Here is a 26,934-nt window from a genome sequence, read left to right on the forward strand (position 1 = left end):
GGAAGGAGGTAAAAAGAGAAGAGAGGGAAACAAACCACAAGAGACTCTTAATGATAGAGAACAAACAGGGTTGATGGACGGGTAGTGGATGGGGGGATGGGCTAAATGGGTGATGGGCATGAAGGAGGGCTCTTGTTGGGATGAGCCCTGGGAGTTACATGTAAGTGTAACTTACTCCTGGAACCAGTATGACACTATATGTTAACTAAAATTTAAAATAAAAACTTGAAGGAAGGAAGGAAGGAAGGAAGGAAGGAAGGAAGGAAGGAAGGAAGGAAAGAAAAGAGAGAGGGAGGGAGGGAGGGAGGAAGGAAGAAGAAACGCCTGTTGCATGCCTCAGAGTAAGTCCCTTGTTAGTCCAAGCCTACACTTAGGACTAACATTTAACGAGGGTCCATCAGCAAGCTGTACCGCCTGCCAGATGTTGAAATGCCTCCACATGGGTGGTCTCAAGCCCAAGCCCCAACTCCATCCCATGACCCCCAGTGCCCCATCTCTGCCCTGGGATCCTCCTGTCTCCGCACATTCCACCAGAACAAGGGATAACATTGACCTCCTTGCTCTCCTCAAACACCCATCAGGTGCTCCCTTGGCCAGCTCTGTTCTTGCTTTTGCTCTGCCTGTTCTGTCCGGCCCTTCTCCCTTTCCTCCACAGGTTCTTTGCCTGCACTCAAATGCTACTTTCCCTGGCTTAATATCTGTGAGCCCTGCTGTCCCATATGCACTGCCTCATCCCTTTCCCAGCTCTGCTTTTCTCTGGATTACCAGTGCCATACCATGTATTTTACCATCGTACTTGAGGCCAGTCTCCTCTACTAGATAGAATGTTGAAGACTTGAGATCAGGCCTCTCATGGCTTCTGTTCCCTGTAGTATCTCCCACACTCACAACACTGCCTGCACATGCTAGACTCTATTCCATGAAGATCTGATGAATGATTGCGTGAACAAATGGACAGTGGATGTGCTGTAGTTCAGTAGCTCACCAAAGTGACCAGGGCCATGTGGCTTACTCCCAGAAAGCACAGCCACAAGGAACTGAAAATTCTTGGGAGAAGTGAAGGTGTCAGGGCAGACACGGCCCTTGTCCTCCAGGAGGGGTCCCTAGGGGGACGAAGACAAGGGAAGGATGGACACATGGGCTGTGTCTCACAAAGGCCCCGGAAGCAGGGCTTGATGGCCATGTCTCTCACAGGGAAGGCTTGTAGCGAGTGCCGTGTCCTGGGCTCCGAAGGTCTGACCAGTTTAGAAGTTGTGGTAGTTTTGAAACTGGAAGCAAAAGCCCCGTGGCCTCCAGTGAGGCCCCCGTCAAAGCCGGAGTCCTGCGTGGCGCGGGAGTTGCAGCCAGCGTCTGGAGGCACAGTGTCCATCTGTTCAACTGCTTTCTTTTTTCGGAGGCTGCTGGCTCACCCCGCTGGAATGGGGTGGCACTTCAGGACACGAAGCTTGGAGCTGGTGGCAGATTTCTTGGAACTGGTAGCAGGGAGATCTAAATTAAGACCTTTATATCACACCAAATAAATAGAAGCTGAAATAGAGGGCTGAAGGAATTAGGCAAAATGCCTTTATACATAACTTTTGAAAAATGGAGGGCGGGGGGGGAGTTGGAAAACAGAATGGTATTTATTCACTCGCATCCCAAGGTATTTGCTGAAAACAATGACACCTCTGTTTGACACAAAAGCACATGTTAGAAAGAGCAAGCCTTTCTCTTTGAAGTGTCCTGCCACAGAAGCCTGGGTAATAAATACCAACCACTTTGTTGGGAGGGCTCTGGGGGCAAGACTAAGGTCTGGCCCCATTTCAAGCTGCCTCCTGCCTCCAGGGAGGTAAGATGAGTCAGTCGCCTGTGGCTTGGGGTGATCCACGTGGTTCTTTCTTGTCTGGCACCCCCGAAGGACACCTGCTTTGGATTTACCTGCGAGCTTCCTGAGGCAGGAAGGGTGTCTTTCTTTCTTTTCTTCGCACAGGACCCGCAGCCGTACCAGGTGTGACGCGGGCAAGTGGCTGCTGGAAGGAGCTGAGACTCTGCTGGGTCTCCGGGCCAGCATGCCCCAGCCACTGTGGTAAGCAGTGTTCTCTCCAGGATGGCAGTGAAAGGGGAGCAAACCCAGGACAGGGCCCAGGACGGGCACACAGAAGGCACTCTTGGCAGCGAGGGTGAGGACCTTCGCCTGATAGAGCCATGAGAAGGAGCTCGTTCGGCAAAAAATCATCTCGAAGGGCTGATGTGTTAAAATCCCCTAATCGCTGTGTCAAATGTGAAATGAGAAAGGCATAAAGGGCACCTCCAGTGCCATTAGACCAGCTGTTTCTACGACAGACAAAACTGCCTTCGCGGCTTCTTCAGAGGTGGAGGGCAGTAGGGAGGCAAAGCCTCGATAAGTCACATTTGCCAATTTCTGTGGTGTGAATACTCCCAGCATTGAACAGAGTTGGGAGAATCCCGCTCCACATTATTCCCACCATACCGAAACGATATACATCAGTGACCCCAAAAGCATAATGATAAACTCTAGCAATCAGGAAGGAATTACCTTTGCTTTTTATAGAATTTAATTATAAGGTTATAGATTCCACTTTCAGCAATGGTTGTGTTGAACAGCCGGCTCACAAAATTCCTGAAAGTGAACGACTGGCTCTTGCTCCTGGGGCCAGTGTAACCCAACCCCAGCATCCCAGACCTCCCCCGGCCAAGGAGACTGGCTAAACTGGTCCTCGCAAAGAGAATGGTCTCACTTGCCAGTACGAGTGAACTCCAAGGCAACTTGCACTCCCTTCCTAACAAGGTGTGCTCTTTGGCTTTTTTTCTCTTCATTCAGCACCAGTTACAAGTTTGGCATCAGGCTCACATTCTTTACTACCCTACTGAGCAGCTTTCTGAAGAACCACTGGCTGGCTGAGGTCATTGCTGGGAGACTACAGGAGCAGGCAACCGAAGGAAAGGTTGTTCTGTTCTGTGCTGGGGCGTATAGGTCAGCTCTTACTTCTGGTGGGAATTTGGTCTAACAGTCATGAGGGCCAGGTGTACAGGTGCGTGATGAGCCTTTCCAGGAGCTCTGCCTAAAAACCATAGTAATCTTCCCGAGCCCAGGCTTAGCATTTTTTTTGTTCATTTAGCTTTGTTGAAAAGCACTACAGGAAAGTACACAAATTTTAAATTTACTGCTCCGTGGATTTTCCAAATGATCTATTCAGGTAAGTGTAGTACTCTGCCGAAGATACACATTTCCAGAGCCCTGGTGGACAACCTTGTCCCTGTCAGCAGCATCCCTGTCAGCAGCATCACCTTGGAGGTAACCAGGACTCTGACTTCTCCCACTTTGGTTTCTTGTTCTTGAAATTCACACGTATGCAATTCAACTTTGGCTGCTTTTGCTCAGTATTCTCTTTGGGAGAGTCGCCAGTGTTGTTGTGTATAGTGATGGTTCCCTTAATTTCATTTCTGAGACATTAAACCATCGTGTAGACATACCACAATTTGCCAGAACATTCTGTTCATGGATCTTGGGGTTGTTTCTAGTCTGAGGCCATTATGAACAAAACTAGCATAAAAATACTAGTACTATTATTGCATGCATCTCTGGTAAGTGTACATGTGTGGGAGTGGGATCGTGTCAAAGGGTACTAGTGTAGTGTTAGCTTTGGTAAATACTGTTATTGTAGTCGTACCAATTTACTCCCAACTGCAGTGTATGAGAGTTCCAGTTGTTCCCCAACTTCACCAATGCTAGGTCTTGTCGGTCCTCTTTTTAGGTCAGCCATCCTTGTGGATTATCTAGCGGTATCTCATTCCAGTGTTTATATTTCCCTGATGATGAATACTGAATAACTTTGGCTATTAAAATGCACAATAACCTTCTGGATATTTGTGAAATGGCCAAATTATTTGCTCATTTCTAAATATACAGTCTTTTTATTCATATGTAACATTTACATATTCTGGGTCCTTTGTTGGATTTTTTCTGCTTCATGGCTTGACTTCTGGCTCAATGATAATTTGATAATGAGTTAATTGTAATGACATCCAATTTATCATATTTTTTATTCTCATGGTGTTTAAAAAAAAAATGTTTTTGAGAGACAGAGAGTACACGAGCAGGGAAGAGGCAGAGGGACAGAGGATCTAAAGCAAGCTCTGTGATGTCATGACAGCAGCGAGCTGGATGCAGGGCTTGAACTCACAAACCATGAGATCATGACTTGAGCTGAAGTTGGATGCTTAACCTACTGAGCCACCTAGGTGCCTCCCTCATGGTGTTTTTTGTGTCCTAATAAATCTTTGCCTATTCCAAGGCCAGGAAGATTATCTGTTTTCTTTAGAAACTTTATTTCACTTTCTCTACTTAGTTAGGACCATGATCCTTTTGGAGATCATGTTTGTGTGGTGTGAGGTCAAGGTTCATTTTTTTCCTTATGTACATCTTAAATGATTACTTTTTCTGATTATTGATGGTTGTCTCATTAGGATTTTATAGTTTCTAAGTGTCATTTAATCTCTGCAGTTTTGCTGAATATTTTTCCCTTTTCTTTCACTCTTAAAGGGGAAGTAGGAAGAGACAATATAACCTGGAGGCAATGACAGAGTGAATGAGCACAGTTCTGACCCCAAGGCAGGGAGTTGGGATCACACACCTTCTCCACTAGGATTAGCCTTGCTCAGACCCTTCCCAGGCCCCAGTACAAATCTCCAAAGTGAGCCAACCATAGATCTTTGGTCCTAAATCTAAACTGACCAGAAAGATGGCCTCAAAACTGCTTGCGTGTGTTGAAAGCCACAGGTTAAATTATCCTTTGTTGTATCATCACATTGTCCACAGTTATCTTTAGGTAGATTTTGGAACAAAGCTGTTATTTTCCAAATGACTTTGAGGTGATTTGATTTCTTCTGCTTTCTTGTCCACTTGATCACATTCGACAGTCTGGGTTACACTGAGAAATTCTACTTCTTAATCTAACAAGGCCTTTCTTATACAGGACCACCAAACTCTTTCCTTGTGCAATTTCCAGGACCTAATCTTTTTTTTTTTTTTTAAATTTTTTTTTTTTAACGTTTATTTATTTTTGAGATAGAGACAGAGCATGAATGGGGGAGGGTCAGAGAGAGGGAGACACAGAATCCAAAACAGGCTCCAGGCTCTGAGCTGTCAGCACAGAGCGCGACGCAGGGCTCGAACTCACGGACCGCGAGATCATGACCTGAGCTGAAGTTGGCCGCCCAACCGACTGAGCCACCCAGGCGCCCCCAGGACCTAATCTTAGTAACAGTTACTAATTTCCTTTTGTCAAGTATTTATGTGCTAGGCACCTTGCTAAACACTTTACAAGAATATTATTTTTTAATAAAGTTTATTTATTTATTTAGAGAATCAGAACAGGGGAGAGGCAGAGAGAGAGGGAGAGAGTGAAATTCAAGCAGACTCCACACAGTCTGCACAGAGCCCAACATGGGGATCAATCTCACGAGCCATGAAGATTACGATCTGAGCCAAAATCAAGAGTCAGGAACTCAACTGACTGTGCCACCCAGGTGCCCTACAAGAATATCATTAATCTATATACCTACTTCTTCAAAGCCCTTCTTGCCACCAGAAATCACACATTTATTATCTCTTTAGCTGGAGGACAAATTTCAGAGTCCTGCTTTCTTGTTCACCGCTGTATCAAAACAGCTAGCCCAGTGCTTAAGGTATATGGCTACATGAAGGCGGATGGCTCCTTTCAGACCATGGCAGAGTGAAGGAGAATATTAAAATGGGATCAGACATGACTGATCAATTGTTTTCATAGCTATTCTTTTAATATAGTTTGATTAAAGTTTAGAATACCTAAATGTATTTCCTATCTCTTTCACAAAGGATCGTAGTGATGTTTTTGGTCCTTTTTCTGACAGACTTTACCACCTGCTTTTTATCAGTCTCATGTAATAAGAGGAATTTCCTCATGTACCTCACGTAGTAAGTACCAAGTACCTCGTGTGATAAGAGGGGTTTCCACCTTTGCTGCTGTCTCTTCTGTTTCCTTTAATCCATTTCTCCAGAGAGGGTCATCAGATTTAAAAACTACCTAAAATAAAATCGTTCCATTGCTTCCGTGTTGTAGTGTGACCACTCTGCCCACCTACCTCCAGTCTTAGAAATTACCTTAGAAAACATAGTAACATTTGCATTGCTGGGGCACCATTTCAGTTTTATATTAGATTACCCAATATTTATAGCATAGACGAAGCTGCTCAGCAGGGAAAAGAATGGAAGCTCTTAGGAACAGTCATTGCTTTAAGTTACATTTTATTTTTAATTAAATGCTATCAGATTAAAAACACATACTGGTATTTCCTCAATCACCCCTTAGTGCTCACCAGAATTCTCCAACAGAAACCTTACTGCTTGGCCTCAGTAGTCCATGAATCCACAAGCCCCTCAAAGGAAAGCGGGTACTGAGGATTGTAATGAGAGATCAACTTGCACATTCTTACTCGTATTCACATGAAAAACCTTACATTAGCTAAACAGTAAATTCTATCATCTGTGTATAAACTTTCCATTCACAAATGGCCAATCTTGTGAAACTGAGTTTAGCAGCCTTTATGTAGGCACAGAGGCTCATAATTTCCTAAGATCCTTGGTTAGACTCTGGACATATCATGGCTCTTCTTTTCCAACCAAAGATAACATTTGTATGTGCCTTGAATCTTCTAGTAGAATCCTTTTAAAAATTTGACAAAGGATGGACAAGCATGACAGTAAACTGATGTTATTTTAGAATGCTCTTTATTTTGAAACTTACAACAGGACATGGGTAAGGCATCTTCACAAGTATCTGTTTGATGTACAAAAGACATGTTCTCACCCTCTAGCTGCTCTTCCTTGCCTTTGTACCTGCTGCTACATACTGGTCCCTACATATCTTCCTATCTACCGTTCTCAGTTATTAAGGACATGGAGACAATGTTTCAGGACCCACAAGGAGAATCTGCTTCAAAATACAGAGTGAGTGTCAGTGGACTAAGTCACCACGACATCAAAACTCACAGGGAACCAAGGCCGAAGAAGGTGATGAAATCAGCTCACAAACTTGGGACTGTGAGCTTCCAGGGGAACAAAGAACACAATGAAAAACATTTTTTGATGTCTGAGAGAAATGGAATGTATCTACAATTCGTGGTTCTGCATTTACCACTGTTTCTAAGTCACTAAAGCTATCTAATATTTTAACAGATTCTACCGTAGTTAGAGTTTTGTTCTCACACCACAGTACAAGAGCGCATGCATTACTCCACACGAATGTCACACACGGAGCGAGCAAAACACGGACGCCTCAGGACTGCCTACTTACACAAGTATCTCTCTGTGGTGGTGGGACAGGGAGGGGAATGACGGGGCCTATTTCCCCACAGTGCCCGCTATGCATCAGACAGAGATACCCAAACGCCTGTCATCACGAAGAAGGACAAATGCTGCTCCTAAGAGTAAGGTATGGAAAGAAGCGGCTCCAAGCTCCAAGTGTAGGGTTGGGGGATGAACACGTAGCCTCACTTTGCAGGGCAAAAAAAGTCTTGGCTGACACTAATAAGAAAGTGTTTGTAACCAATTTTCAAAAATCAAATTATACCTTTAGGTGATGAAAACTAAGTCCTTTATAAATCTACCAGGGATATAAAAGAATGAAATGGAAAAGCAAAATCACATGGTGTTTCCATGAAAAGGAGATTTAAATCTTTTGGTTTAAATCAGCCGATATGTTACCATTTACTACAGATTATTAAAATGTGTTTGCTTACGCCCATTTAAGTGCAGAATCTCTGAGGAAAAATGTAGGCATTTTATAAGGAATACTGACTCGTAAAAATTTTAACTGGGGGCACTTTAACAGGTCAGAATACTTACAATTCAAGTACTGCTCTGAGGTGCTCACAACACTTTCCAAAAGAAGCCTTCAGTCTCAGAGAGTACCTCTGTAAGCAGCCCCAACAATTTAGGAATGTGGTTACACATACTTTTATTAGCCACTATTTGCTATTATCAAAGTGTTTAATAAGAGCAGGGAAATTACTATCAACTATATTAAAGATTTCCATTTACCAGCGCTGTGACACACAGTGCAAAGGATCTCCAAATGTTTGCCTTTTATACCAGAAGTAATGTATCGTTATTCTCCCAATTCAACAAACCAGTAAATGACTCTTCAGTGAACTGTGACTACCTACAAAAGCAGACTGGCCTCTTCCAGAAGGTGCCGGCTACTCTTCTTACAGGAGATCCTGATCAAGGCAGGCCGGGCAAGTGCTCTGCCCTTTCAGCCACTGCTTAAAGCACTGAAAATGAGAAAACAAAATCAGTCAGTGCCTTTAGGGGCACGTGGAGCCTGAGCTCTCCTGTGCTGCTCAAAGGACATGGTTAACTTCACTTCTAATTCTGATGGGGCCTGGAGCTGCCCAACACTGAGGAACACAGAAGCCTACTCAAGCTAGGAGTGTGCCCCAAGCCTCAGGAACAAATAATCTCCCCTCAGGATCTGACCCATGCACTCTGGGCCTCCAACCTGACCTCAGGGGGACGGCCTTGCCCCTCGCCCCTCCACTTGCCCCACACTCCAGCTTCAGCCTTGGCATGTCAGTGCCCTGAGTTCCAGAGGTTGGCATTTTCTTGGCCCTGGGACTCACTCACCTAATAGTTAACCGATCCTCTCCTGCCTGGTCTTGGACCTTGTACACCCCACCAGGCTGCATACTGCACCCTCAACTGGAGCCTGTCTACCCACTGTGGTCCCAAGTTGCTCAACTGGAGCCTGTCTACCCACTGTGGTCCCAAGTTGCTCGTGGATGGTGTGTTGCTGCTACCAAGCTGGGTGTGTGTGTTAAGTCTGGAAGTGCAGGCACAACACCCCTATACCTGCAGGAGACAGGCCATGCAAGAGACTGCAAGCTGTCTTGACCCCACCTAGTGAATATATTGTATTTATCCCTTTTCTGAAGGGATTAATAAACAGACATGGCAGAGACCTGATCTGTTCCAGCCAGCAGCAGGGGTGCAGAATGAATGCTCACAGCAACCAAGATAACTACCTACAGATCCTGGAAAGGTACAAGCCAGAATCTCCTAGAATCAGGCACAATGGATCCAGTTAAATTTAGCTTTTCTCCTCTAAAGTGTCAAACTTCCTATACTGCACGAAACTGACAAACTCTTGCACTGCGCACCTATTCAGCCATATATATAAGAAGCTACCTTCCAAGAAACTAGTATTATTTTGAATTTCAGCACCAACCAAGTTGATTGATGGAGCCGACTAGGATTGTTCTCCTCCACCCATGATGTGATGGATGGAAAGGACAGTGTGCACACCCCAGGAGGCCTCTCTCCCTCGCCACAGCAGCAATTTTTGGAAAGGGAGACAAGGAACACTGGCTTATAAAGAAAGTGCTTTGAAACCCCAAGAAGTATTGACACCTAGAAAAAAAAGTTCCTTTTTATTTTCAAAATACTTCATAGTCAAAATTCATGAGGAGGATGGCCGGAGAGAATTCTTACCCCTTTGTGAAACTTGTGCCCACATTTTAGTACACGCACATTTTTGGATTTGAATACCTCATGGCATATTTCACAGGAAGCTGCACCCGGTGCCTGTGGGAACAAACGTATTCCAATAATAAAGAATAACTAAATTCCTTTTTACTATATGAGCTCTTCCTACAGTGTGATAATGGTTTCAGGAATAGAACTAAGTGATTCATCACTTACACATAACTCCCTGTGCTCATCCCAACAAAGTGCCTCCTTAATGCTCATCACCATTTAGCCCATCCCCACACCCAATACCCCACCAGTAACCTTCAGTTGGGAACAACTTATTTTTCAACAGCGTTTAAGAAAAAATATAGACGGGGTGGTGTCTGGGTGGTTCGGTCAGTTAAGTATCCAACTTCGGCTCAGGTCACGATCTCACAGTTCGTGAGTTCAAGCCCCATGTCGGGCTCTGCGCTGACAGCGAGGAGCCTGCTTTGGATTCTCAGTGTCCCTCTCTCTCTGCCACTCCCTTGTGCACATGCAGATGCGCGTGCTTTCTCTCTCTCAAAAATAAACGTTAAAAAAAGAAAAGCATAGACATACAAAAGAAAAAATATACTTCTGAAGCTCTAATTTTCTCAGAGAAAAAAATATTTTATACGGCTGATAGATTCCCAGGAAATTACTACAAATTTCTAATTATCCCACCTCACACCTAAACTATGGTATGAACACTATAAACCAATCATTCATCTAATTGTCTAACAGCTGGAGATACAAACGTAAATGATCATCCACACCATGGACTCCTGTGGGGCTGACTGAAATCACTCAAGTCCACAATCCCAGACACAAAAAGCTGGTCACGACTAACATCTGAATAAAAGCAAGTTACAAAACAGTACATATCATATAATCACATACTTAATTTTTTAAAAATAAAGAGAATGGGTGTAGAGAGAGATACCCAGGAAAGAGGCTGGAAAGATACAGAATGTGGACAAATGGTTACTTTTCGTCCAGAGAGATTTAACTTTTTTTCCTATTTTCTAAAGTTTCTATGAATGTAGATTACGTGTGCAAATCAAAACAAAACAATCTGATGGCTCATTCAGCAAACACCAAGGTCAGGGATTGTGTGGGGCGCGAGGGCGCAGAGTTGAATGGGAGAGTCTCCAGCAGGGGCACACAGTCTGGTGAGCACAGACGGCATTTTCTGTGACAGCAGAGCCCGAGAGGCACCCAGGACACCAGGCACAAGTTCTCCATACGACTCACAGCACTTACCCACATTGGACCAGTATTTTCCACTCCTCTTCCCCTCTAAACTCTGAGCACCCTGATGGCAGGAAGGAGCCTCATTCATCTACAACCTTAGCAACTGACAAGGAACCTGGCCCCAAACGGATTCTCCATCAACTGTCAGGCAAGTGCACGGAAGCAGCCCTGGCAGTGGGATTAAGGTCAGGGATGCAGAGGGGGGCAAAAGGCTCTGAAGACCCTGAACTGCTGAATGGGGTTTTTTGTCTCTCCTCTGACACCGACCGGGCAGATGCAGCAGAATGAGGTGTTCTAGCTCCTCTCTGTGGCCCCGGATGGGAGGGTCAGGGAAGCAACAGAGGGGTCAGTCCCAGGGAAAGGAATGGTAAGGCCTCTGCAGAGCTCAGAGCTAGGTTTGGCTCAAAAAACCCAGTTAACTTGACTATTTCCTAGCATGGAAAGATCGCTACAATACATTTCTAAGTGAAAAAAAAAACACACACACAAAAAGTATGACTAAATCCACACATACACACACATACAAAAGAGTTTAGAAATACCAACCTCATAATACTGGTTACCTTAGAGACTGGATTTTGGGAGGCTTTAAATGCTTTTTATTTGTGTTTCCTACTATGAACACACATTGGTTTTGTAATTTAAAAACATAAAGCAAACTACTTTTAATCCTTAAAAAACTACCCACGATGATCAAACTAAGTCCCAGTTTGAATATATTTTTTTCTTGTAAGTCAACTTTTACAACTTTATTACTATCAACATCAACTGTGAAGCAGAAAGCCATCTCTCTGCAGAAGGTGACTGCTGTCTCTCTGGGGGTGGGGCTGTCCGTGAGGATGCTCTGAGGACCTGGTCGGAGGACCACACAGCCTGTGGCCAGTCAGGGACAGCCTGGGGAGAGGGAGGCACTCCAGCCAGGCCTTGCAGGAATGTTCTGCATGCTCATAAGCTTTCTCATTGGAGTTAGACACTCTGGGAACTGAGTGTATGAGGTCTGGAAAATCTCCAACGAATAGTGGAAAATGAAAATGTACGGGAGGAATAAAAACAAGTTCACAAAAAGATTCACTGCTTAGTTCAAGTCAGCAAACTAGTACTCTGTCCAATCATGCATCACTGACTCTACTACGGGGCCAAAATCTATTGCAATTTTGATTTCATCTAAATTCTGACACCATAGTTGGACAAAAGGGAAAAAACATGCTTTGCATCAGAATTCAATCTGGAGCCCGTGGCCTTGAGCCATGGAGGTGATGGCGTCTCTTTCAACCACACGTTTGGTCCCTGGTACACAGTCCCGGTGTCGGCTGGGTCTGTGTGGTGAGGATTAGGGAATTAAATGCTGCACACCCAGATCAAATGAGGGAATGCTGGCAAGCTGCCCGAATCATCTGTGCCTCAGTTTCCTCATTACAAAGACAATGACAATGTCTTCTCAATTGAGATCATCGATGACACAGTACTTTATAAAAAGATCTATATAAATATAACATTCTAGAACATTTATTGTTCTGAAAGAACAATAAACATTTAAAATCTGTGTATCAAATTAAAGGCAAGTTCAGCCCATTCCAGTGTCCTACCCACCCACACCCCCTCCAGGCACTCAAGGGGAGAGGGAAGGGAAGCAGCCAGACCCTCCTGGACACACAGCTTGACCCTGGTAATTCTACTGTAGCACTTCATCCAGACAGCAACTTCAACAAGCAGGTAAGAGCTAAGCTCACAGTGTTACTAAGTGACAAAACCAAGTCTGTGTGATTCCAAAGCCCGTGGTGACACGGCATAAAATGATTCAAAAATCATTTTCCCAAATTACTCAAAATATCACATGTGATATAAAAAATTAACTTGTACTTGACTGTCTGAAGGCCCAGTTTCCACAATGTGGCTGGAACTTTCTTGGTGTAGGTGCTTCTCCCAACAGGAGCCCCAGGTTCCCATAAAAGCAGAGATGGCCTTACTGGTCACAGACTGTCCTAATGGGAAACTCAAGTACATCTAAATTTGGTTTCTAATTTTTTTTTTCAGTAGGCTCCACGCCCAACGTGGAGCTCAAACTCATGACCTTGAGATCAAGAGTCACACACTCCCGTGACTGAGCCAGCCAGGCGTCCCAGGTTTCTAATTTTAAGATCAAATAAATTAGGTTTAGAAATGGAGAGAATGGGGCTAAAATTGTTAAATTTTGTCTCCCTCTTCTTCTTTATTACAAAAACAAACTGAGGGGCGCCTGGGTGGCTCAGTCGGTTGGGCGTCCGACTTTAGCTCAGGTCATGACCTCACGGTCCATGAGTTCGAGCCCCACATTGGGCTCTGGGCTGACAGCTCAGAGCCTGGAGCCTGTTTCGGATTCTGTGTCTCCCTCTCTCTCTGACCCTCCCCTGCTCATGCTCTGTCTCTCTCTGTCTCAAAAATAAATAATGTTAAAAACAAAAACAAAAACAAAAAAAAAAACCAAAAAAATACAAACTGACCACACATACAATACTCACAGGGATATCTTCTGCCTTCTGTTCCTTGGTTTTGGGCAACGGTCCAGCAGTCAGGGAGGATGGGCCCTGGGAGGCATTGGTCACAGTAGCAGCAGAGCTGGGCTCAGACAACCTCTTGTCCTTTCCTGAAGTTGGCTGCAGAGATAATGTGGGGAGTGAAGCAAGTTCAGTAATCCAAAAGCTTGCCCGTCTTCTGTCTTTATTGAAGTGTTCTCCACATTTTGGCTGGATGCATTCTTTTTTTATAAATTCTTATTTTATAAATAAAGTGGACCATTTTATTGTATCTGGATGAAACACTGACCTTTTTCTTTTTCTGTTCATCTAGAATGTGTTCTGTCACTCTTTGGACAATTTCATCAATACTCAATCCTGACAGTGAGTTCTTGTTCTTGTTTCGCACTTTTTTAATAAAACCAGCAAGCTCAGTGCTAAAAAGAGAAAGTGGACACAAATGACAAGAGAAACTCAAGGTTTTCTACTGTAAAGAAATACTGTGTGCCGATATTAACTGAACAGCTAAAAGAAACAAACCAAATACATACAAACAAATTTGTAAATAATAGCAACGGTATATAAAAGCAGGGGAATCACTCTTTCCAAGCAGTTATGAAAATTCCGATATTTCTAACTATTTCTTTAACTAGAATGTCAAAGTAACAGTGTATCACTAGATCTACTTGAGATACCCATCTCTACCTAGAAACCTGACTTCCTACAGCCTGGGTATATTGTAGCTTTATGCTAAATCACTGACTGAGCAGACAACATTGGTTCTGACTTGAAATCAATAAAATCTCTTTCTACCTAAGAGGAAATTAGATTTGCTGACTGCCTTCTTTAAAAAAATCTGACAGGTTTTCCAAGCCTGAATTTTTCACAAGTAGCAGTGGATGGAATTAAACCATTAATCAACAGGAACTTGTTATTTGTAGCACCAATCCCTCAAATGTTTTAACTTTCAGAAAATTAGGATGCATTTCTACTTGGTGGTGTAAACGCTCCCAAATTTAGTCAGGATTGCAAACAATTTATTTCTAAGGTACTTTGGCTAATTACAACATGAGTATTTTTACAATTGGCATGGGAACTGCTATTGAGAGAACTTAAAATGTTTCTCCAACTTAGGCAGGGCTAAATATGCCCATGTGCATATACCTGTTTTCAAATAAGAAGGGCTCTGCCAACAGATGCAAAACACTAATTCTGCTCAATCATAATTTAACCACTACTTTGCTTCAAACGTGTAATTTCAAAACCTGTAACTAATATCAAAGACAGAAATAACATGGGACAGGGCACAGAGGGTCATCCAGGGATGTGCATTCCTCTTTTCCTAGCTGTATCCCAGAGACACTGCCTTTCCTTCTCTCCTGGCTGAGACAAGGAATACTTCTCCTCCTTCAACCCAGACAGCAAGGCCAGAGGCTGGAGGTGGAAATACTGGCTGAGATAAAGCAGCGCTCCCCACCCTCAGAGGACCCTCTGTAACACACCCACGACCCTGATTCACTATCAGATTACATCTAGTCTTTCGGACCTCACACCTCTAACAAATCAGAGGTGTCGAGCAAGGTCTAAGTTGCTGCCACTTTCCTGGCTATGTGGTATTTCTTCGCCTAAATGATATAAAACTAGTGTTTTGCAGTTTTTTGTTTTTGTTTTTTAATGTTTATTTTGAGAGAGTGAGAGAAAAGACAGCAGGGGAGGGGTAGAGAGAAAGGATGACACAGAATTCCAAGCAGGCTCTGCAGCTGTCAGCATAGAGCCCGACATGAGGCTTGAACTCACCAACCGTGAGATCATGACCGGAGCTGAAACCAAGAGTCGGATGCTTAACCAACTGAGCCACCCAGGTGCTTCTACAGTTTTATTTTCATTTAGGGGTTCCATAACTAGGACTAGAGCATGTTAATGATCTCATCAAAATCTAAGCAAATTGCCCTGGGTTCTGATGAGTATGGAGTAACCAGTGTTCAGTGTTTTCAATCTAGATATGTGCATCAAAAGGTTGGCTTGAAAATGCTCACCTCCATGTTTACAAAAAAGGGAAGAAATGTAGCACCTGTCTTTCTGAATAAAACGATTATGGAGTTGTTTCCACCTCAGCCCTTAACTGGCCAAAATGTTATCTGACCAGGAAACTTCAGTTCATTAAGATATTTAACAGAGTCACAGACAATTTATAGCCATACCTGTTGTAACATGGGAATACCACTGACAGGTGCTCAATAATACTATTGAACGGCTTTTTTGGAGACTGGCTTGACCGAGTAGAACGTCCTGGTAGTTTCTGATCAGCCACAAGGCTTTGTTTTGACAGAGTTTCCTGGCCTGTGCTCTTACACTCTGGCAGCTGGGTGACTCCAGGCTGACAGGAGAGCAATCCCGACAATGGAGAAGAGGAAGCCCCCACTGGGCCATCGCTGGCAGAGACCAGACTTGAATCCTCGGGACCTGTTGTTTGGTTTCCAGTCCCACGATCTGCAGAAGTGCTGGCAGCGGCAGTTCTATGATCGTCATGGCTTGAAGACTCGGGAAGTAACTTAGGAGGAATCTGGGAAGAACACACCACAGTTGGATCACTAAGAGAAACATCTGTGGACAAACACTGACGAATAAGCACGACTATAATAAACCTGGGTGCTCAAGTGCATGGGGAACTTGACTCCAATGAATTAAATGTTTTTGTTTTTAAAAAACTGCTGGTTGCCTTCACTTTAAAATGAGCTTCTCTGGGCTCTGCACTGCTGGCCTCCCTCTCCCTCTCTGGAGCTCCTTCTCAGCTCTCCCTGCAGTGCTTACACCTGTTTGTGCCTTAATGTGGACGCTCAGCTCCTTATGCTGTCGGGGGAGGGGGGTGCATCTCCAGCCCCTGCTACACCCTCTCCCCAGGACATTTCACACTCTCTTATGCCTCAGAGACTACGTGCTAGGTACTAATAATGCCCGCTTTTTACAAGATCCTAGTCTAGAATATTTGCCTGAGATCCAAACCTGCAAATTCAAACTCCCTTATTAGGCAAATCCACTGGGTGATTCCAAGGACACTTAAACTCAGTGTCTCTAAAAGCAGGCTCAGCTCGGTCTCTGACCCTGCTCTCCCTCCAACCCTACAACCACTCTCTGATCCATGACATGGCTGGTGACAGTGAGCCCCTCTGCCACTTCATACTTCGGGCAAGCTGACAGCCATCAGGAACAGCGCCAAGTCGTCCCCTTACTTGAAACCTGCATTGGGTTCTTAGTGACCTCAGGAAAAGTCAAACTGCTGAACACACCTTACAGAACAAAGTTCCCTTCGTTCTGGCCCTTGGGTACTTTTATAATATCTCTCACCAAAGCCCCCCTCTGTCATACTAAACTTCTTTTATATCCATGAAAGAAGTGTTCCCTATTTTCCTAGCCTCCAAATATGCTGTTTCTTCCATTTGAACACTCTGACCCTCCAAATATCACACCATCCACCCCTCCTCAAACACACACCCATGTCCTCCTTTTGCCTGGTTAATTCCTATTCCAGATCTCTGACTCACTGAGACCTCCAACAGGGAATCTTCTGCTGAGGTCTGGACCTCTTCGTTAGGTTAGTGCCTCCTAATTTATGCTGCTATAGCATTTTATGCTCCTATGAAAAACCTTGGCACACTTTACTTGTAATTATGGGCTTAACATCTCTCTTTTCCCAAACCCATATGTCCTTTGAGGGAAGAGACCGCATCCAATCTTCATCACCACTAAATACCCAATGAATGAATGGGGGAGAAATGACACACAAAGTTAATGGTTTTTAGGGTAATATTTATTACTCAAGTGCCTGGCACCCTACGAGTTCCCAAGGTTTTGGGCTTTAAAATTTTTTTGTGTGTTTATAAAATTACATAAGCTAGAACTAAAAGTTAGTAGTGAATATGCTGTTGAGATCTCACATTTTTTTCCCTTCCATGTCTGCCATGAAAGCTTGGAAACACTATAAATGATACGTGAGCTTTAATTCGACATAAGACTCTACTTCTTACTCAGTTCAATGGAGAAAAAAATGTTTTTCTATGGAGAGAAGAAACTTTGGAACTCAATAGAATATTTTACTCAGTTCAAAGTGGCTGACTTTTAACATTTTAAACACAGTTTTGGCAGACGAAACCACAAGTTGAATGCTTACTGTGCAAAGTACTGGCAAGCCAAAGCCTTTCGAGATCAGGCTCCTGTGTGCAGGGAGCCTGTCACCTCAGTTAAGGAGACTAAGCACATGTGACAGAAGGGCTACGGGGTGAGGGGCAAATGAGGGCCGCCTTGACCAGGCTTTCAGGTACAGACACAATGCCAAGAGTGAGGCTAGTGCTCCAGGCTGGAGGACAGTTTAGGCAAAGGTCTGGCAGTAGCAGGAAGGTGCAAATCAGGAGCTAAATTAGAAAATAGTCTCCTTACAGCAGACTACTTCACAAACAGGTTTTAATGTTGTGCCAAAATATTCTGAAACCAGCTCTAATCAACTCTTGAATAGAGTCCTTCTTTAAATTCTTACAGTCTGATCTCCTTTGGGCTTCAGCCATTTTAGTATTGGCTGAGCGTCTGCTCTGTGTCTAAAGAAGCAGTATGTACCCCAGAAGACAATAAAGTGATACCTGGTATAGCCATTTTTAAAGTCCACAATATCAAATTCATGTTTTTCTTTACTGTGCTGCATAGTTTAAAATACAAAGACAGGTTTGGCAGTCACTATTATTCAAAAGATTTTTTAGCAAATACCTCAAAATAGCAGTAAAATATGACGGACCTAACCAACAAAACCTTTGTATGTCTCTGTATTTGATGAGGACACGGATCTGAATTTTGGTCTTATGCCCACAAGTATCCAGGAATAAGACTAACTCTGAGGTGGTATCAGTAGAGAGAGCTGGTCTAAACCACAGGCACCTGCTCCTCTTAGATTATTCGTTCAAATGCAGAGAACATGCCAGCATCCAGAAAAGAAAGCAGATGTACCAGCCCTGTGTTCACTTCAGTCCTGTCCTTAGACACTGATGTAGAAGACTCCTCTTACATTTATGTAAGAATGTTTACTATCCAGCTTGAAATGTTAACCAGTAGCACCAATAATGAAAACATTAAGGCAATTTCCCAGAATACAAACAATAAAAAATTACTTGGGCCCAAATCAGGAAGAAATTGTGGTGACAGAAGCTGTGACAGACTTACTGTGCTACAGACAGGAAGTGAAAGGTCAGGAATCTGCACTCTAGAAAGTTCACTGAGCCGAGAGCCATTTTTAATTGCTTGAATTTGTTCTTCAAATTGAGACTGTAGGTAGAAGGAAAAGTGTTAAGTTTTTCTAATAAATTCCCAGGGGAATATCACAATTGTTAATTAATACTTTTTTCCTTACTATATATTTACAAATGGTCAACAATTTTCCAGGAAATATAACGGAGATGCAAGGTATCAGAACAATTATTTCTTGTAAGGAAAGAAACTCAAAATGAGACCTCATTAATCAGAATGTTCTAAAGCCTTATCAAATGGAACTTCTCTAATCTTATCAATTAAGGGCAGAGTTTAAGACAGTTACTTAAGAAAACAGCATTACTTTCAGGAAAAACTCTTCTTAATAATTACAATAAAAAATATATATTATCTTTAACAGCTCAAAAAAGAAAGAGTTTCAATGACACTAGCCTCTCCTGAGAACTATAATCATCATCTAGGTTTTGACAGAAAATATTTTGTAACTTACCTTTGCTTTCTCAATTTCTTTTCCAACCTTACAAAGAAATGATTCCCATGAATGTACATCAGACTCCGTATCAGGATATGCTGCAGAATCACTGAAAAAGCAGAGAACCATGAAACCATTTAATGTTTACTTTAGAAATGTTTTAAAAGTTAAAAGCACTGAAGTGTAAATGACAACATTTAAACACGACAGAAAGATGTATTTCACATGACCCCCCCCCACACCCCAAAACCTATTTTTAAATTATTTTATTTTATTTTATTTATTTATTTTTTTATTTATTTTATTTTATATTTATTTTATATTTATTTATTTTATTTTATTTTATTTTATTTTATTTTATTTTATTTTATTTTACATTTATTTATTTTTGAGAGACAGAGCACAAGTGGAGAGGAGCAGAGAGAGAAGGTGACAGAATCTGAAGGAGGCTCCAGGCTCTGAGCTGTCAGCACAGAGCCTGCGGCGGAGTTTAAACTCATAAACAGTGAGACCATGACCTGAACCGAGTCGGATGCTTAACTGACTGAGTCACCCAGGCGCCCCTCCAAAACCTATTTTTTTTTTTTTTTTTTTTTTTGAGACAGAGAGAGACAGAGCATGAACGGGGGAGGGTCAGATTGAGAGGGAGACACAGAATCTGAAACAGACTCCAGGCTCCGAGCTGTCAGCACGGAGCCCGACGCGGGGCTCGAACTCACAGACCGCGAGATCATGACCTGAGCTGAAGTCGGACGCTCAACCGACTGAGCCACCCAGGTGCCCCCAAAACCTATTTTTTTTTTTTTAATTTTTTTTTCAACGTTTATTTATTTTTGGGACAGAGAGAGACAGAGTATGAACGGGGGAGGGGCAGAGAGAGAGGGAGACACAGGATCGGAAACAGGCTCCAGGCTCTGAGCCATCAGCCCAGAGCCTGACGCAGGGCTCGAACTCACGGACCGTGAGATCGTGACCTGGCTGAAGTCGGACGCTTAACCGACTGCGCCACCCAGGTGCCCCCAAAACCTATTTTTAAAGAATTATGTATCTTACAGACTCACCACTAGAAACAATTTAGGGAATATTAATTGTTTATCTAACCCAAACCCCTAAGCTGGTGGACAGAGAGCAAACATTCTCCTTAATTTTAATTTCTTTCCCTAAATTTGAAGATTCGACCATTTTTCACTTAACATCTTTGTGTTTAACATCAAAGGGTGTTTTTACACTAAAAAAAATTATAAGGCAGCCTGGAACACTTGAAACATTCCAATAAAACCCACATTGTTATTGTAAAATAGAGTAGGGCCTGACACACTGGTAAGTTATACCTCCACACCTTTACTGAAAGTGACAAACAAGCTTTCCAACTCCTAACTGGGAAGATCAATAACACTATGAATTTGTGATTGTGTCAGCTCTCTTTACACATCTTTTTTTTTGTTTGTTTATTTATTAATTTTGAGAAAGAGAATGAGAGTGAGCACACACACGTGAGTTGGGGAGGGGCAGAGAGAGAGGGAGAGACAGAGAGAGAATGCCAAGCAGGATCTGTGCTGTTGATGGGGAGCCTGATGCGGGGCTCAATCTCACGAACCTTGAATCTTTAAAAAAAAAAAATTTTTTTTTTTAGCGTTTATTTATTTTTGAGACAGAGAGACAGAACATGAACAGGGGAGGGTCAGAGAGAGAGAGGGAGACACAGAATCTGAAACAGGCTCCAGGCTCTGAGCTGTCAGCAGAGAGCCCAACGCGGGGCTTGAACTCATGAATCATGACCGGAGCCGAAGTCAGACGTTTAACCGACTGGGCCACCCAGGCGCCCCACAAACCTTGAATCTTGACCTGAGCCGAAACCAAGAGCCAGACACTTAACTGAGCACCCAGTTTTCTTTATACATCTTAAAGAAAACCCAGAACATTTCCTTTTACATCTTTTCTCTTTTGCTATCCTTTGGTGGAATGGGAGAGTTAGCAGGGCATCCCTAAGAAAGCAGCTACGTGTCCTATGAGATTTAACAAGGAAGTCGACACTGTCAGATGAAAGGAGGTCTGAGATCTCCGTTTCTCAGAGGCACCACAGTGCACGAGGTCAAACACTGGCCTTTCAGAGCCCTTGGGCCTTACTTCAGCTGCACTAGTCTTATAACCCGAATCAACGTCTTTGTTTTCCTCTCATTAGAAAGGTTTTCTCATGTGAAAAAAACTAAATCTTGAAAAATGAAGAAATAACAACACATCCAAACTTTTTCCCGTGACCCACAGAACCTGTGGCTCAACACTGAGGGTTTGAAATGTAAGGCAAAAAGCACAGGGAAGGATGAAAAACCTGACTGTGGAATGATAAAAAGACCAGATGAAAAATAATCCCTTGTGTGAAAATCCACACAGAATAGTGCTAGAGACTAGACTGAGGAAGACCCTCTAGAATCCCCAGGTAAACCTTATTCCAAAATCAAAGCTAAACAAACAAAAACAGGTAAAGATTATGAGAGTTGAAAAAATGACCACAGGTGAGTATCTTCTGAAGTGACATTTCCATACTCTATCATTAAGACTGTTAAGTGATTGTTCTTACAGAAGGTAATTGTTTAAAAGGCTTGAAAATGTGATCTTCAGTCCAGAAATTTATTGCATGGAAATGATTAATAACGTGCATAAAAATGCGGCTACAAGGAAACTCACTGAAATGCAGCTTTTCTTAACAGAGTGTGCAAAGAACCCAACTATGCACCACCACAGTGGGGTTTAATAAATCATGACACATTTGTATGCTGGAATACTATCCAACTTTTCAAAATTAGGTTAGAGAAATGTCATTATTGATACGAAAGGAAGTTTCCTTTATATTACTTAGTAAAAAAAAAATATATATATATATATATTTATAAAATTTTCTTTTTTTCAAATACTTAATGGTTTCTTCTAAAATACTAATTAGTTACACATTAATTAAGAATTATGGATAATCAGGGAGTTTGGGTGGCTCAACTGGTTAAGCATCCGACTCGATTTTGGCTCAGGTCATGATCTCATGGTTCATGGGACTAAACCCTACATCAGGCTCTGTGCTGACAGTGAGGAGCCTGCTTGGGGTTCTCTCTCTCACTCTGTTCCTCCCCTACTCTGTCTCTCAAAAATAAATAAATAAACATTAAAAAAAGAATTATGGATAATCGTTATCAGTTTGGTTTGTATATTTTGATTTTTCTGCAACTGAACATGTATTGATGTATAACTATTAAAAATAAAATGGTCCTGAATAATGTAATGACTTTTTTGTCAAATCAGCTCTAATGTGGATTTCCTACACGACATGCTGGGAAGCACACCCGTGACACCACACAGTACCTGCTCAGGAGCTTCAGGTACTTCAGATACGCTTCTGCTTGTGATTCCATGATCTGTAATTTGTACACTTCTGTCTCCTTCCAGTTTTCAAGCACAGATACCTACCATTAGGTTAGATAACAATGAAGTATTTTCAAACAGTGAAACTGAAACTATCTTAAGGTTGTTAAAACGTAAACATTCTAAGCCACTTTCCAGTTTCTCCTTAAATGACAGATGATGACAGAAGCACTAGAACTTGCTTATGTGGTAATTCACAAAAGTCAACATGAATTAATTCAAACTTTTGGATTTGAAAACAGAATAACATAATGACAGGAAAATTATTTTACCTTACAGAGTACTTTTCTCAGATACTAAACTTTCCACATGGCTTACTGCTTAAGCCATGTACAAACACAGAGCCAGGTTCCCTGCATGTATAGGCCTGATGAGCATTATCTGTGGTCCTGTCCCTGGTAAGCAGAGGGCCAGGGGTCTGCACAATGACACCTAGGCTGCACGCTATCAAATTTAAAGACCTCAAAGAAGTTGTTTTCAGTATGAGCTTCAAAAGCCTCAGGGGAATGTTTTTTGGTTTTCCCACAAGCCTATGGGCCATTTTTGTAAGAGGCACTGCAAGAAATATAGAACTGCTTTCTTTTAATACAGGTGTCAGTAACCTTCACAGGGCCCACCAGGCAGAAGGGCTGGCCAAATGGTGGTAAATGGGACCTGACCAAGCTCATAAATATACATGTAGGCATAGGACTCATAAAATATAGGCACTTGAGCTTTTCTTCCCCCATCTTTTCCTTAGAAGCAGCTGCATAGTCAATATTTAATCAGAAGTCCCATGTCTGTGGATTATATAAGCTAAGTCTTTTTTTTTTTTAATTTCTCAGAATAATCATAGATATATATACCAACAAGTAGTATTTCTTCTCAATTGAGAAAACAAAGACAACCATGTTTTGGGAACTCAATAAAATACAGCCAGAGGTCATTATTTTGATTTTTGTCTCAGTAGTATCTCAAATAGTATGTGGACATTGGTATATATTCTTCTGAGGAAAGAAGAGAGCATATTCTTTTTTTTTTTTTTTTTTTTTTTGAGAGTATATTCTTAATGAGTGGATTATTTTCAAGTTCCTCTTCTAGTAGTGACTATTATGGTTGGCTACTTCATGGCACACCACTTGATTACAGATGATGAAGCCATTCTAAGGTACAGCATGGAAAACGACTGAATTATAAAAATAAGGAAAGCAGACTGCAAAATGTGGTGTTCACTTTGAGTACAGCTATGTAATATCATGTAAGCACAAGGGTAAAACATTAAAAAGTGACATGCATGGAAAAAAGTAGCTATTTCTGGGATGTAGGACTCTGGGTGAGAGGCTATCCGTCAGACTTCACACTTTTCAGAAATGTTGTTATGCCTCATATGTAGTTAAACACAAAGCAAACAATCTCACCACATCTGTCCATCACCAAGTGTCCCAGGCTCACCTCTGCAGCCACTGCTCTTTGAAGACTCTCTTCATAATTCTCTTTCCCTTTCTTTATGCACTCTTCTATTTTCATTTTCTCATTTGTAAATGTATCACTGCAAATGTTAATGAGAAAAAACTTCTTGAAAAAGAAAAAAACAGTGAGATAACTAAAGGCTTAAGCCAGGTTAGCTTTGAAATCATGACACAGAGAGACTCACAAAACTTATTAGTGTCTGACACACAGATTCACTCATATGTGCTTTTTGCATTTCACAAATGATCAAAGGAACATATAAAATTTAAAAATTGAGTGTTTGGTGGAAATGTTGAAATCACTTTTACCAGGGCAGGTGGACTACAACGTATCTGGCTACAGAACATCCCTCATGCTTCCAGTCAGGAAATTCTATTTTGACACACATTATATGACAAAGAAATCATCCAAAGGAAAAAAGTGATCTCTACAAAGTAATCACGGCAATATGTGTATAAGGGCTTAAAAAAAAAGGGCCATGAATCATGATGCGAATGGAAATGTCTATGTGAAACAATATTCAACGAAAAATGCAGAACACAACTGCTTCACTAATGAATATACTGACTACCCGTAGGTAAAAACATTATATCCATTAACAAAGCTTAAAAGAAAACTTTTTATAGGTTCATAATAAAAATCTGCCATCTTTAATAAACTTAAAATTGTAGAACAACTACCATAATAAAGTTGAGATTGTTATCTTAAGTAACACAAAAGAAAAGTTTTAAAAACACATTTTTAGGGGTGCCTGGGTGGCTCAGTTGGTTAAGCATCTGACCCTTGATTTTGGCTCAGGTCATGATCTTGCTGTCCATGAGACTGAACCCCACGTTGGGCTCAGTGCAGAGTGAGGAGCCTATTGGGACTTTCTCTCTCTTTCTCTCTTTCTCTCTCTCCCCCTCTCCCTATCCCCCATCCCAACTCAGGAGCACGTGTGTTCTCTGTCAAAATAAATAAATAAACTTGAAAAATAAAATCTTAAAAAAAACCCCACATTTTTAGTTTAAGGAGACTTCAAAGGAAAAGAACAGTTAATCAACAATAATAAACTCAGGATTAAAAAAAAATTTTTTTTAATTGTTTATTTTTTGAGAGACACAGAGCATGAGTGGGGGAGGGGCAGAGAGCAGGAGACACAGAATCCGAAGCAGGCTCCAGGCTCTGAGCCATCAGCACAGAGCCTGACTCAAGGCTCGAACCCATGAACTGCTGAAGTAGGACACCTAACTGACTGAGCCACCCAGGCACCCTGAATAAAATTCAGGATTTTTATACTGACAATGTAAAATAAAAGTAGTAGGAACATCATAAAATAAAAATACTCAAGGAATAATTTTATTTAAACATTAATTTAAAGAATAAAATAGAAACAGAAATAAAAGAGACATAATTATTTAAAAGAAATAGACAAGCCACAATAGACTTAGAACCCTAGTGTGCTGGTGCCTCTGGGTATTAAAAGTATAAGATAATAGTAAAAGCAAACATAAACTTAATTTGCCTGATTTCGAGGGACTGATCCAGAAGTAATTCATGTTCCTTATCCTTTCCATCATTTTTCTGGGTATATCTATGGAAGAAAATCACCAAATTTTAATTAATTTTCAAGGATATTTAAAAACACGATCCCACATAGTAAATTCTACTTACTTTGATGCAAACATTTCTTGATTTTGTAAACTTCTACATTTTGATTTAATTTCTATTATCTTCTAAATAGGCAAAGAATCTGGGTCATTTTCCTTTAACACCGAAAGGACAGAAATCTTTTCTTCACCCTAGATCATATGCTTGCAGTGTAGACAACACCTTATCTCAGTTCACTTCAAGGAGCACTTCCAGGTGATTCCACATGACCCAGAGGAGTATCGGTGTTGTCTATCATCATCAGTATAACCAGCGGCTCTCATTCAAAATGAAAACAGCCTTCTCATCTTTAAAATAGGACTTACAGGGGTGCCTGGGTGGCTCATTTGATTAAACATCTGACTTGCCACTCGGGTCAAGATCTTGTAGTTCATGAGTTTGAGCCCTGTGTCAGGCTCTGCGCTGACAGCTCGGAACCTGGAGTCTGCTGTGGATTGTGTGTCTCCCTCTCTCTCTCTCTCTCTCTGCCCCTCCCCAACTTGCGCGCATGCGCGCTCTCTCTCTCTCTCTCAAAAAGAAATACAGCCCAGTCAACACACACACATATCCAGTCTAACACCATGCAAAACGAAGTGTATATATCTTTCTAAAACTTTTTAATTTTTTAAAAATGTTTACTTCTGAGACAGAGAGAGACACTGCATGAGTACGAGAGGGGCAGAAAGACAGGGAGATACAGAATCTGAAGGAGGCTCCAGGCTCTGAGCTGTCAGCACAGAGACTGACGCAGGGCTCAAACTCATGAACTGTGAGATCATCACCTGAACTGAAGCTGGACACCCAACTGACTGAGCCAGGCGCCCCGAATTTTTTTTTAAAGCTTATTTTTGAGAGAGAGAGAGAGAGAATGAATGAACGAGTGGGGGAGGGGCAGAGAGAGGGAGACAAAGAATCCAAAGAGGCTTCAGGCTCTGAGCTGTCCGCACAGAGCCCAACACAGGGCTCAAACTCACGAACTGGGAGAACATGACTTGAGGCAAAGTCAGAGGCTTAACCTACTGAACCACCCACGTGCCCCAACCAACTTGAATTAAAATAATAAATAAAAAGTATCCCAGCAAGATCAAATTTCAAGGGTGGGTGCTTGGGGAGGGGATCTGCATATGAAAAGACCTGAACTGGCATGCCAGAATGTAAACCCGAGGTATTTTGATTACAAAACCAGTTTCTTTTTAAATTTTAAAACTTCCTGCAAAACAGGAAGTACAGTTGGCCCTTGAACAACACAAGTCTGAACTGTGTAGTACATATATACAGATTTTTTTTCGATACAGTATAATACTAAAAATGTACTTTCTCTTCCTTCTTTTTACTTAAAGTTTATTTATTTTCGAGAGACAGAGAGTGCAAGCGGGGGAGGGGCAGAGAGCAAGAGAATCCCAAGCAGGTTCTGAGCTGTCAGCTCAGAGCCTGATGTGGGGCCCAAA

The 26,934-nt window shown here is 42.1% G+C and overlaps 1 protein-coding gene across 9 annotated transcripts in view; it reads right to left on the bottom strand.

Annotated features, from left to right (window-relative positions):
- Window positions 1–6,752: 6,752 nt before the first annotated feature.
- Window positions 6,753–26,934, bottom strand: part of TTC3 (tetratricopeptide repeat domain 3) — a 128,612-nt gene continuing 108,430 nt past the window's right edge. For 8 of the 9 annotated variants that reach the window (XM_043593610.1, XM_043593609.1, XM_043593615.1 and 5 more), the window contains 10 exons: window positions 25,362–25,430; window positions 23,840–23,936; window positions 22,349–22,449; window positions 19,016–19,106; window positions 18,481–18,582; window positions 15,477–15,838; window positions 13,586–13,712; window positions 13,282–13,416; window positions 9,530–9,622; window positions 6,753–8,313 (listed from right to left, as the gene is read on the bottom strand). In XM_043593610.1, the coding sequence (XP_043449545.1) occupies window positions 8,248–8,313; window positions 9,530–9,622; window positions 13,282–13,416; window positions 13,586–13,712; window positions 15,477–15,838; window positions 18,481–18,582; window positions 19,016–19,106; window positions 22,349–22,449; window positions 23,840–23,936; window positions 25,362–25,430 (1,243 nt within the window). In that variant the 3' untranslated portion in view covers window positions 6,753–8,247. The remainder of the gene's footprint in view (window positions 8,314–9,529; window positions 9,623–13,281; window positions 13,417–13,585; window positions 13,713–15,476; window positions 15,839–18,480; window positions 18,583–19,015; window positions 19,107–22,348; window positions 22,450–23,839; window positions 23,937–25,361; window positions 25,431–26,934) is intronic. The other variant, XM_043593611.1, reaches the window with a different exon arrangement.

This window comes from Prionailurus bengalensis, chromosome C2 (genome assembly GCF_016509475.1).
Source record: "Prionailurus bengalensis isolate Pbe53 chromosome C2, Fcat_Pben_1.1_paternal_pri, whole genome shotgun sequence".
Lineage (NCBI taxonomy): Eukaryota > Metazoa > Chordata > Mammalia > Carnivora > Felidae > Prionailurus > Prionailurus bengalensis.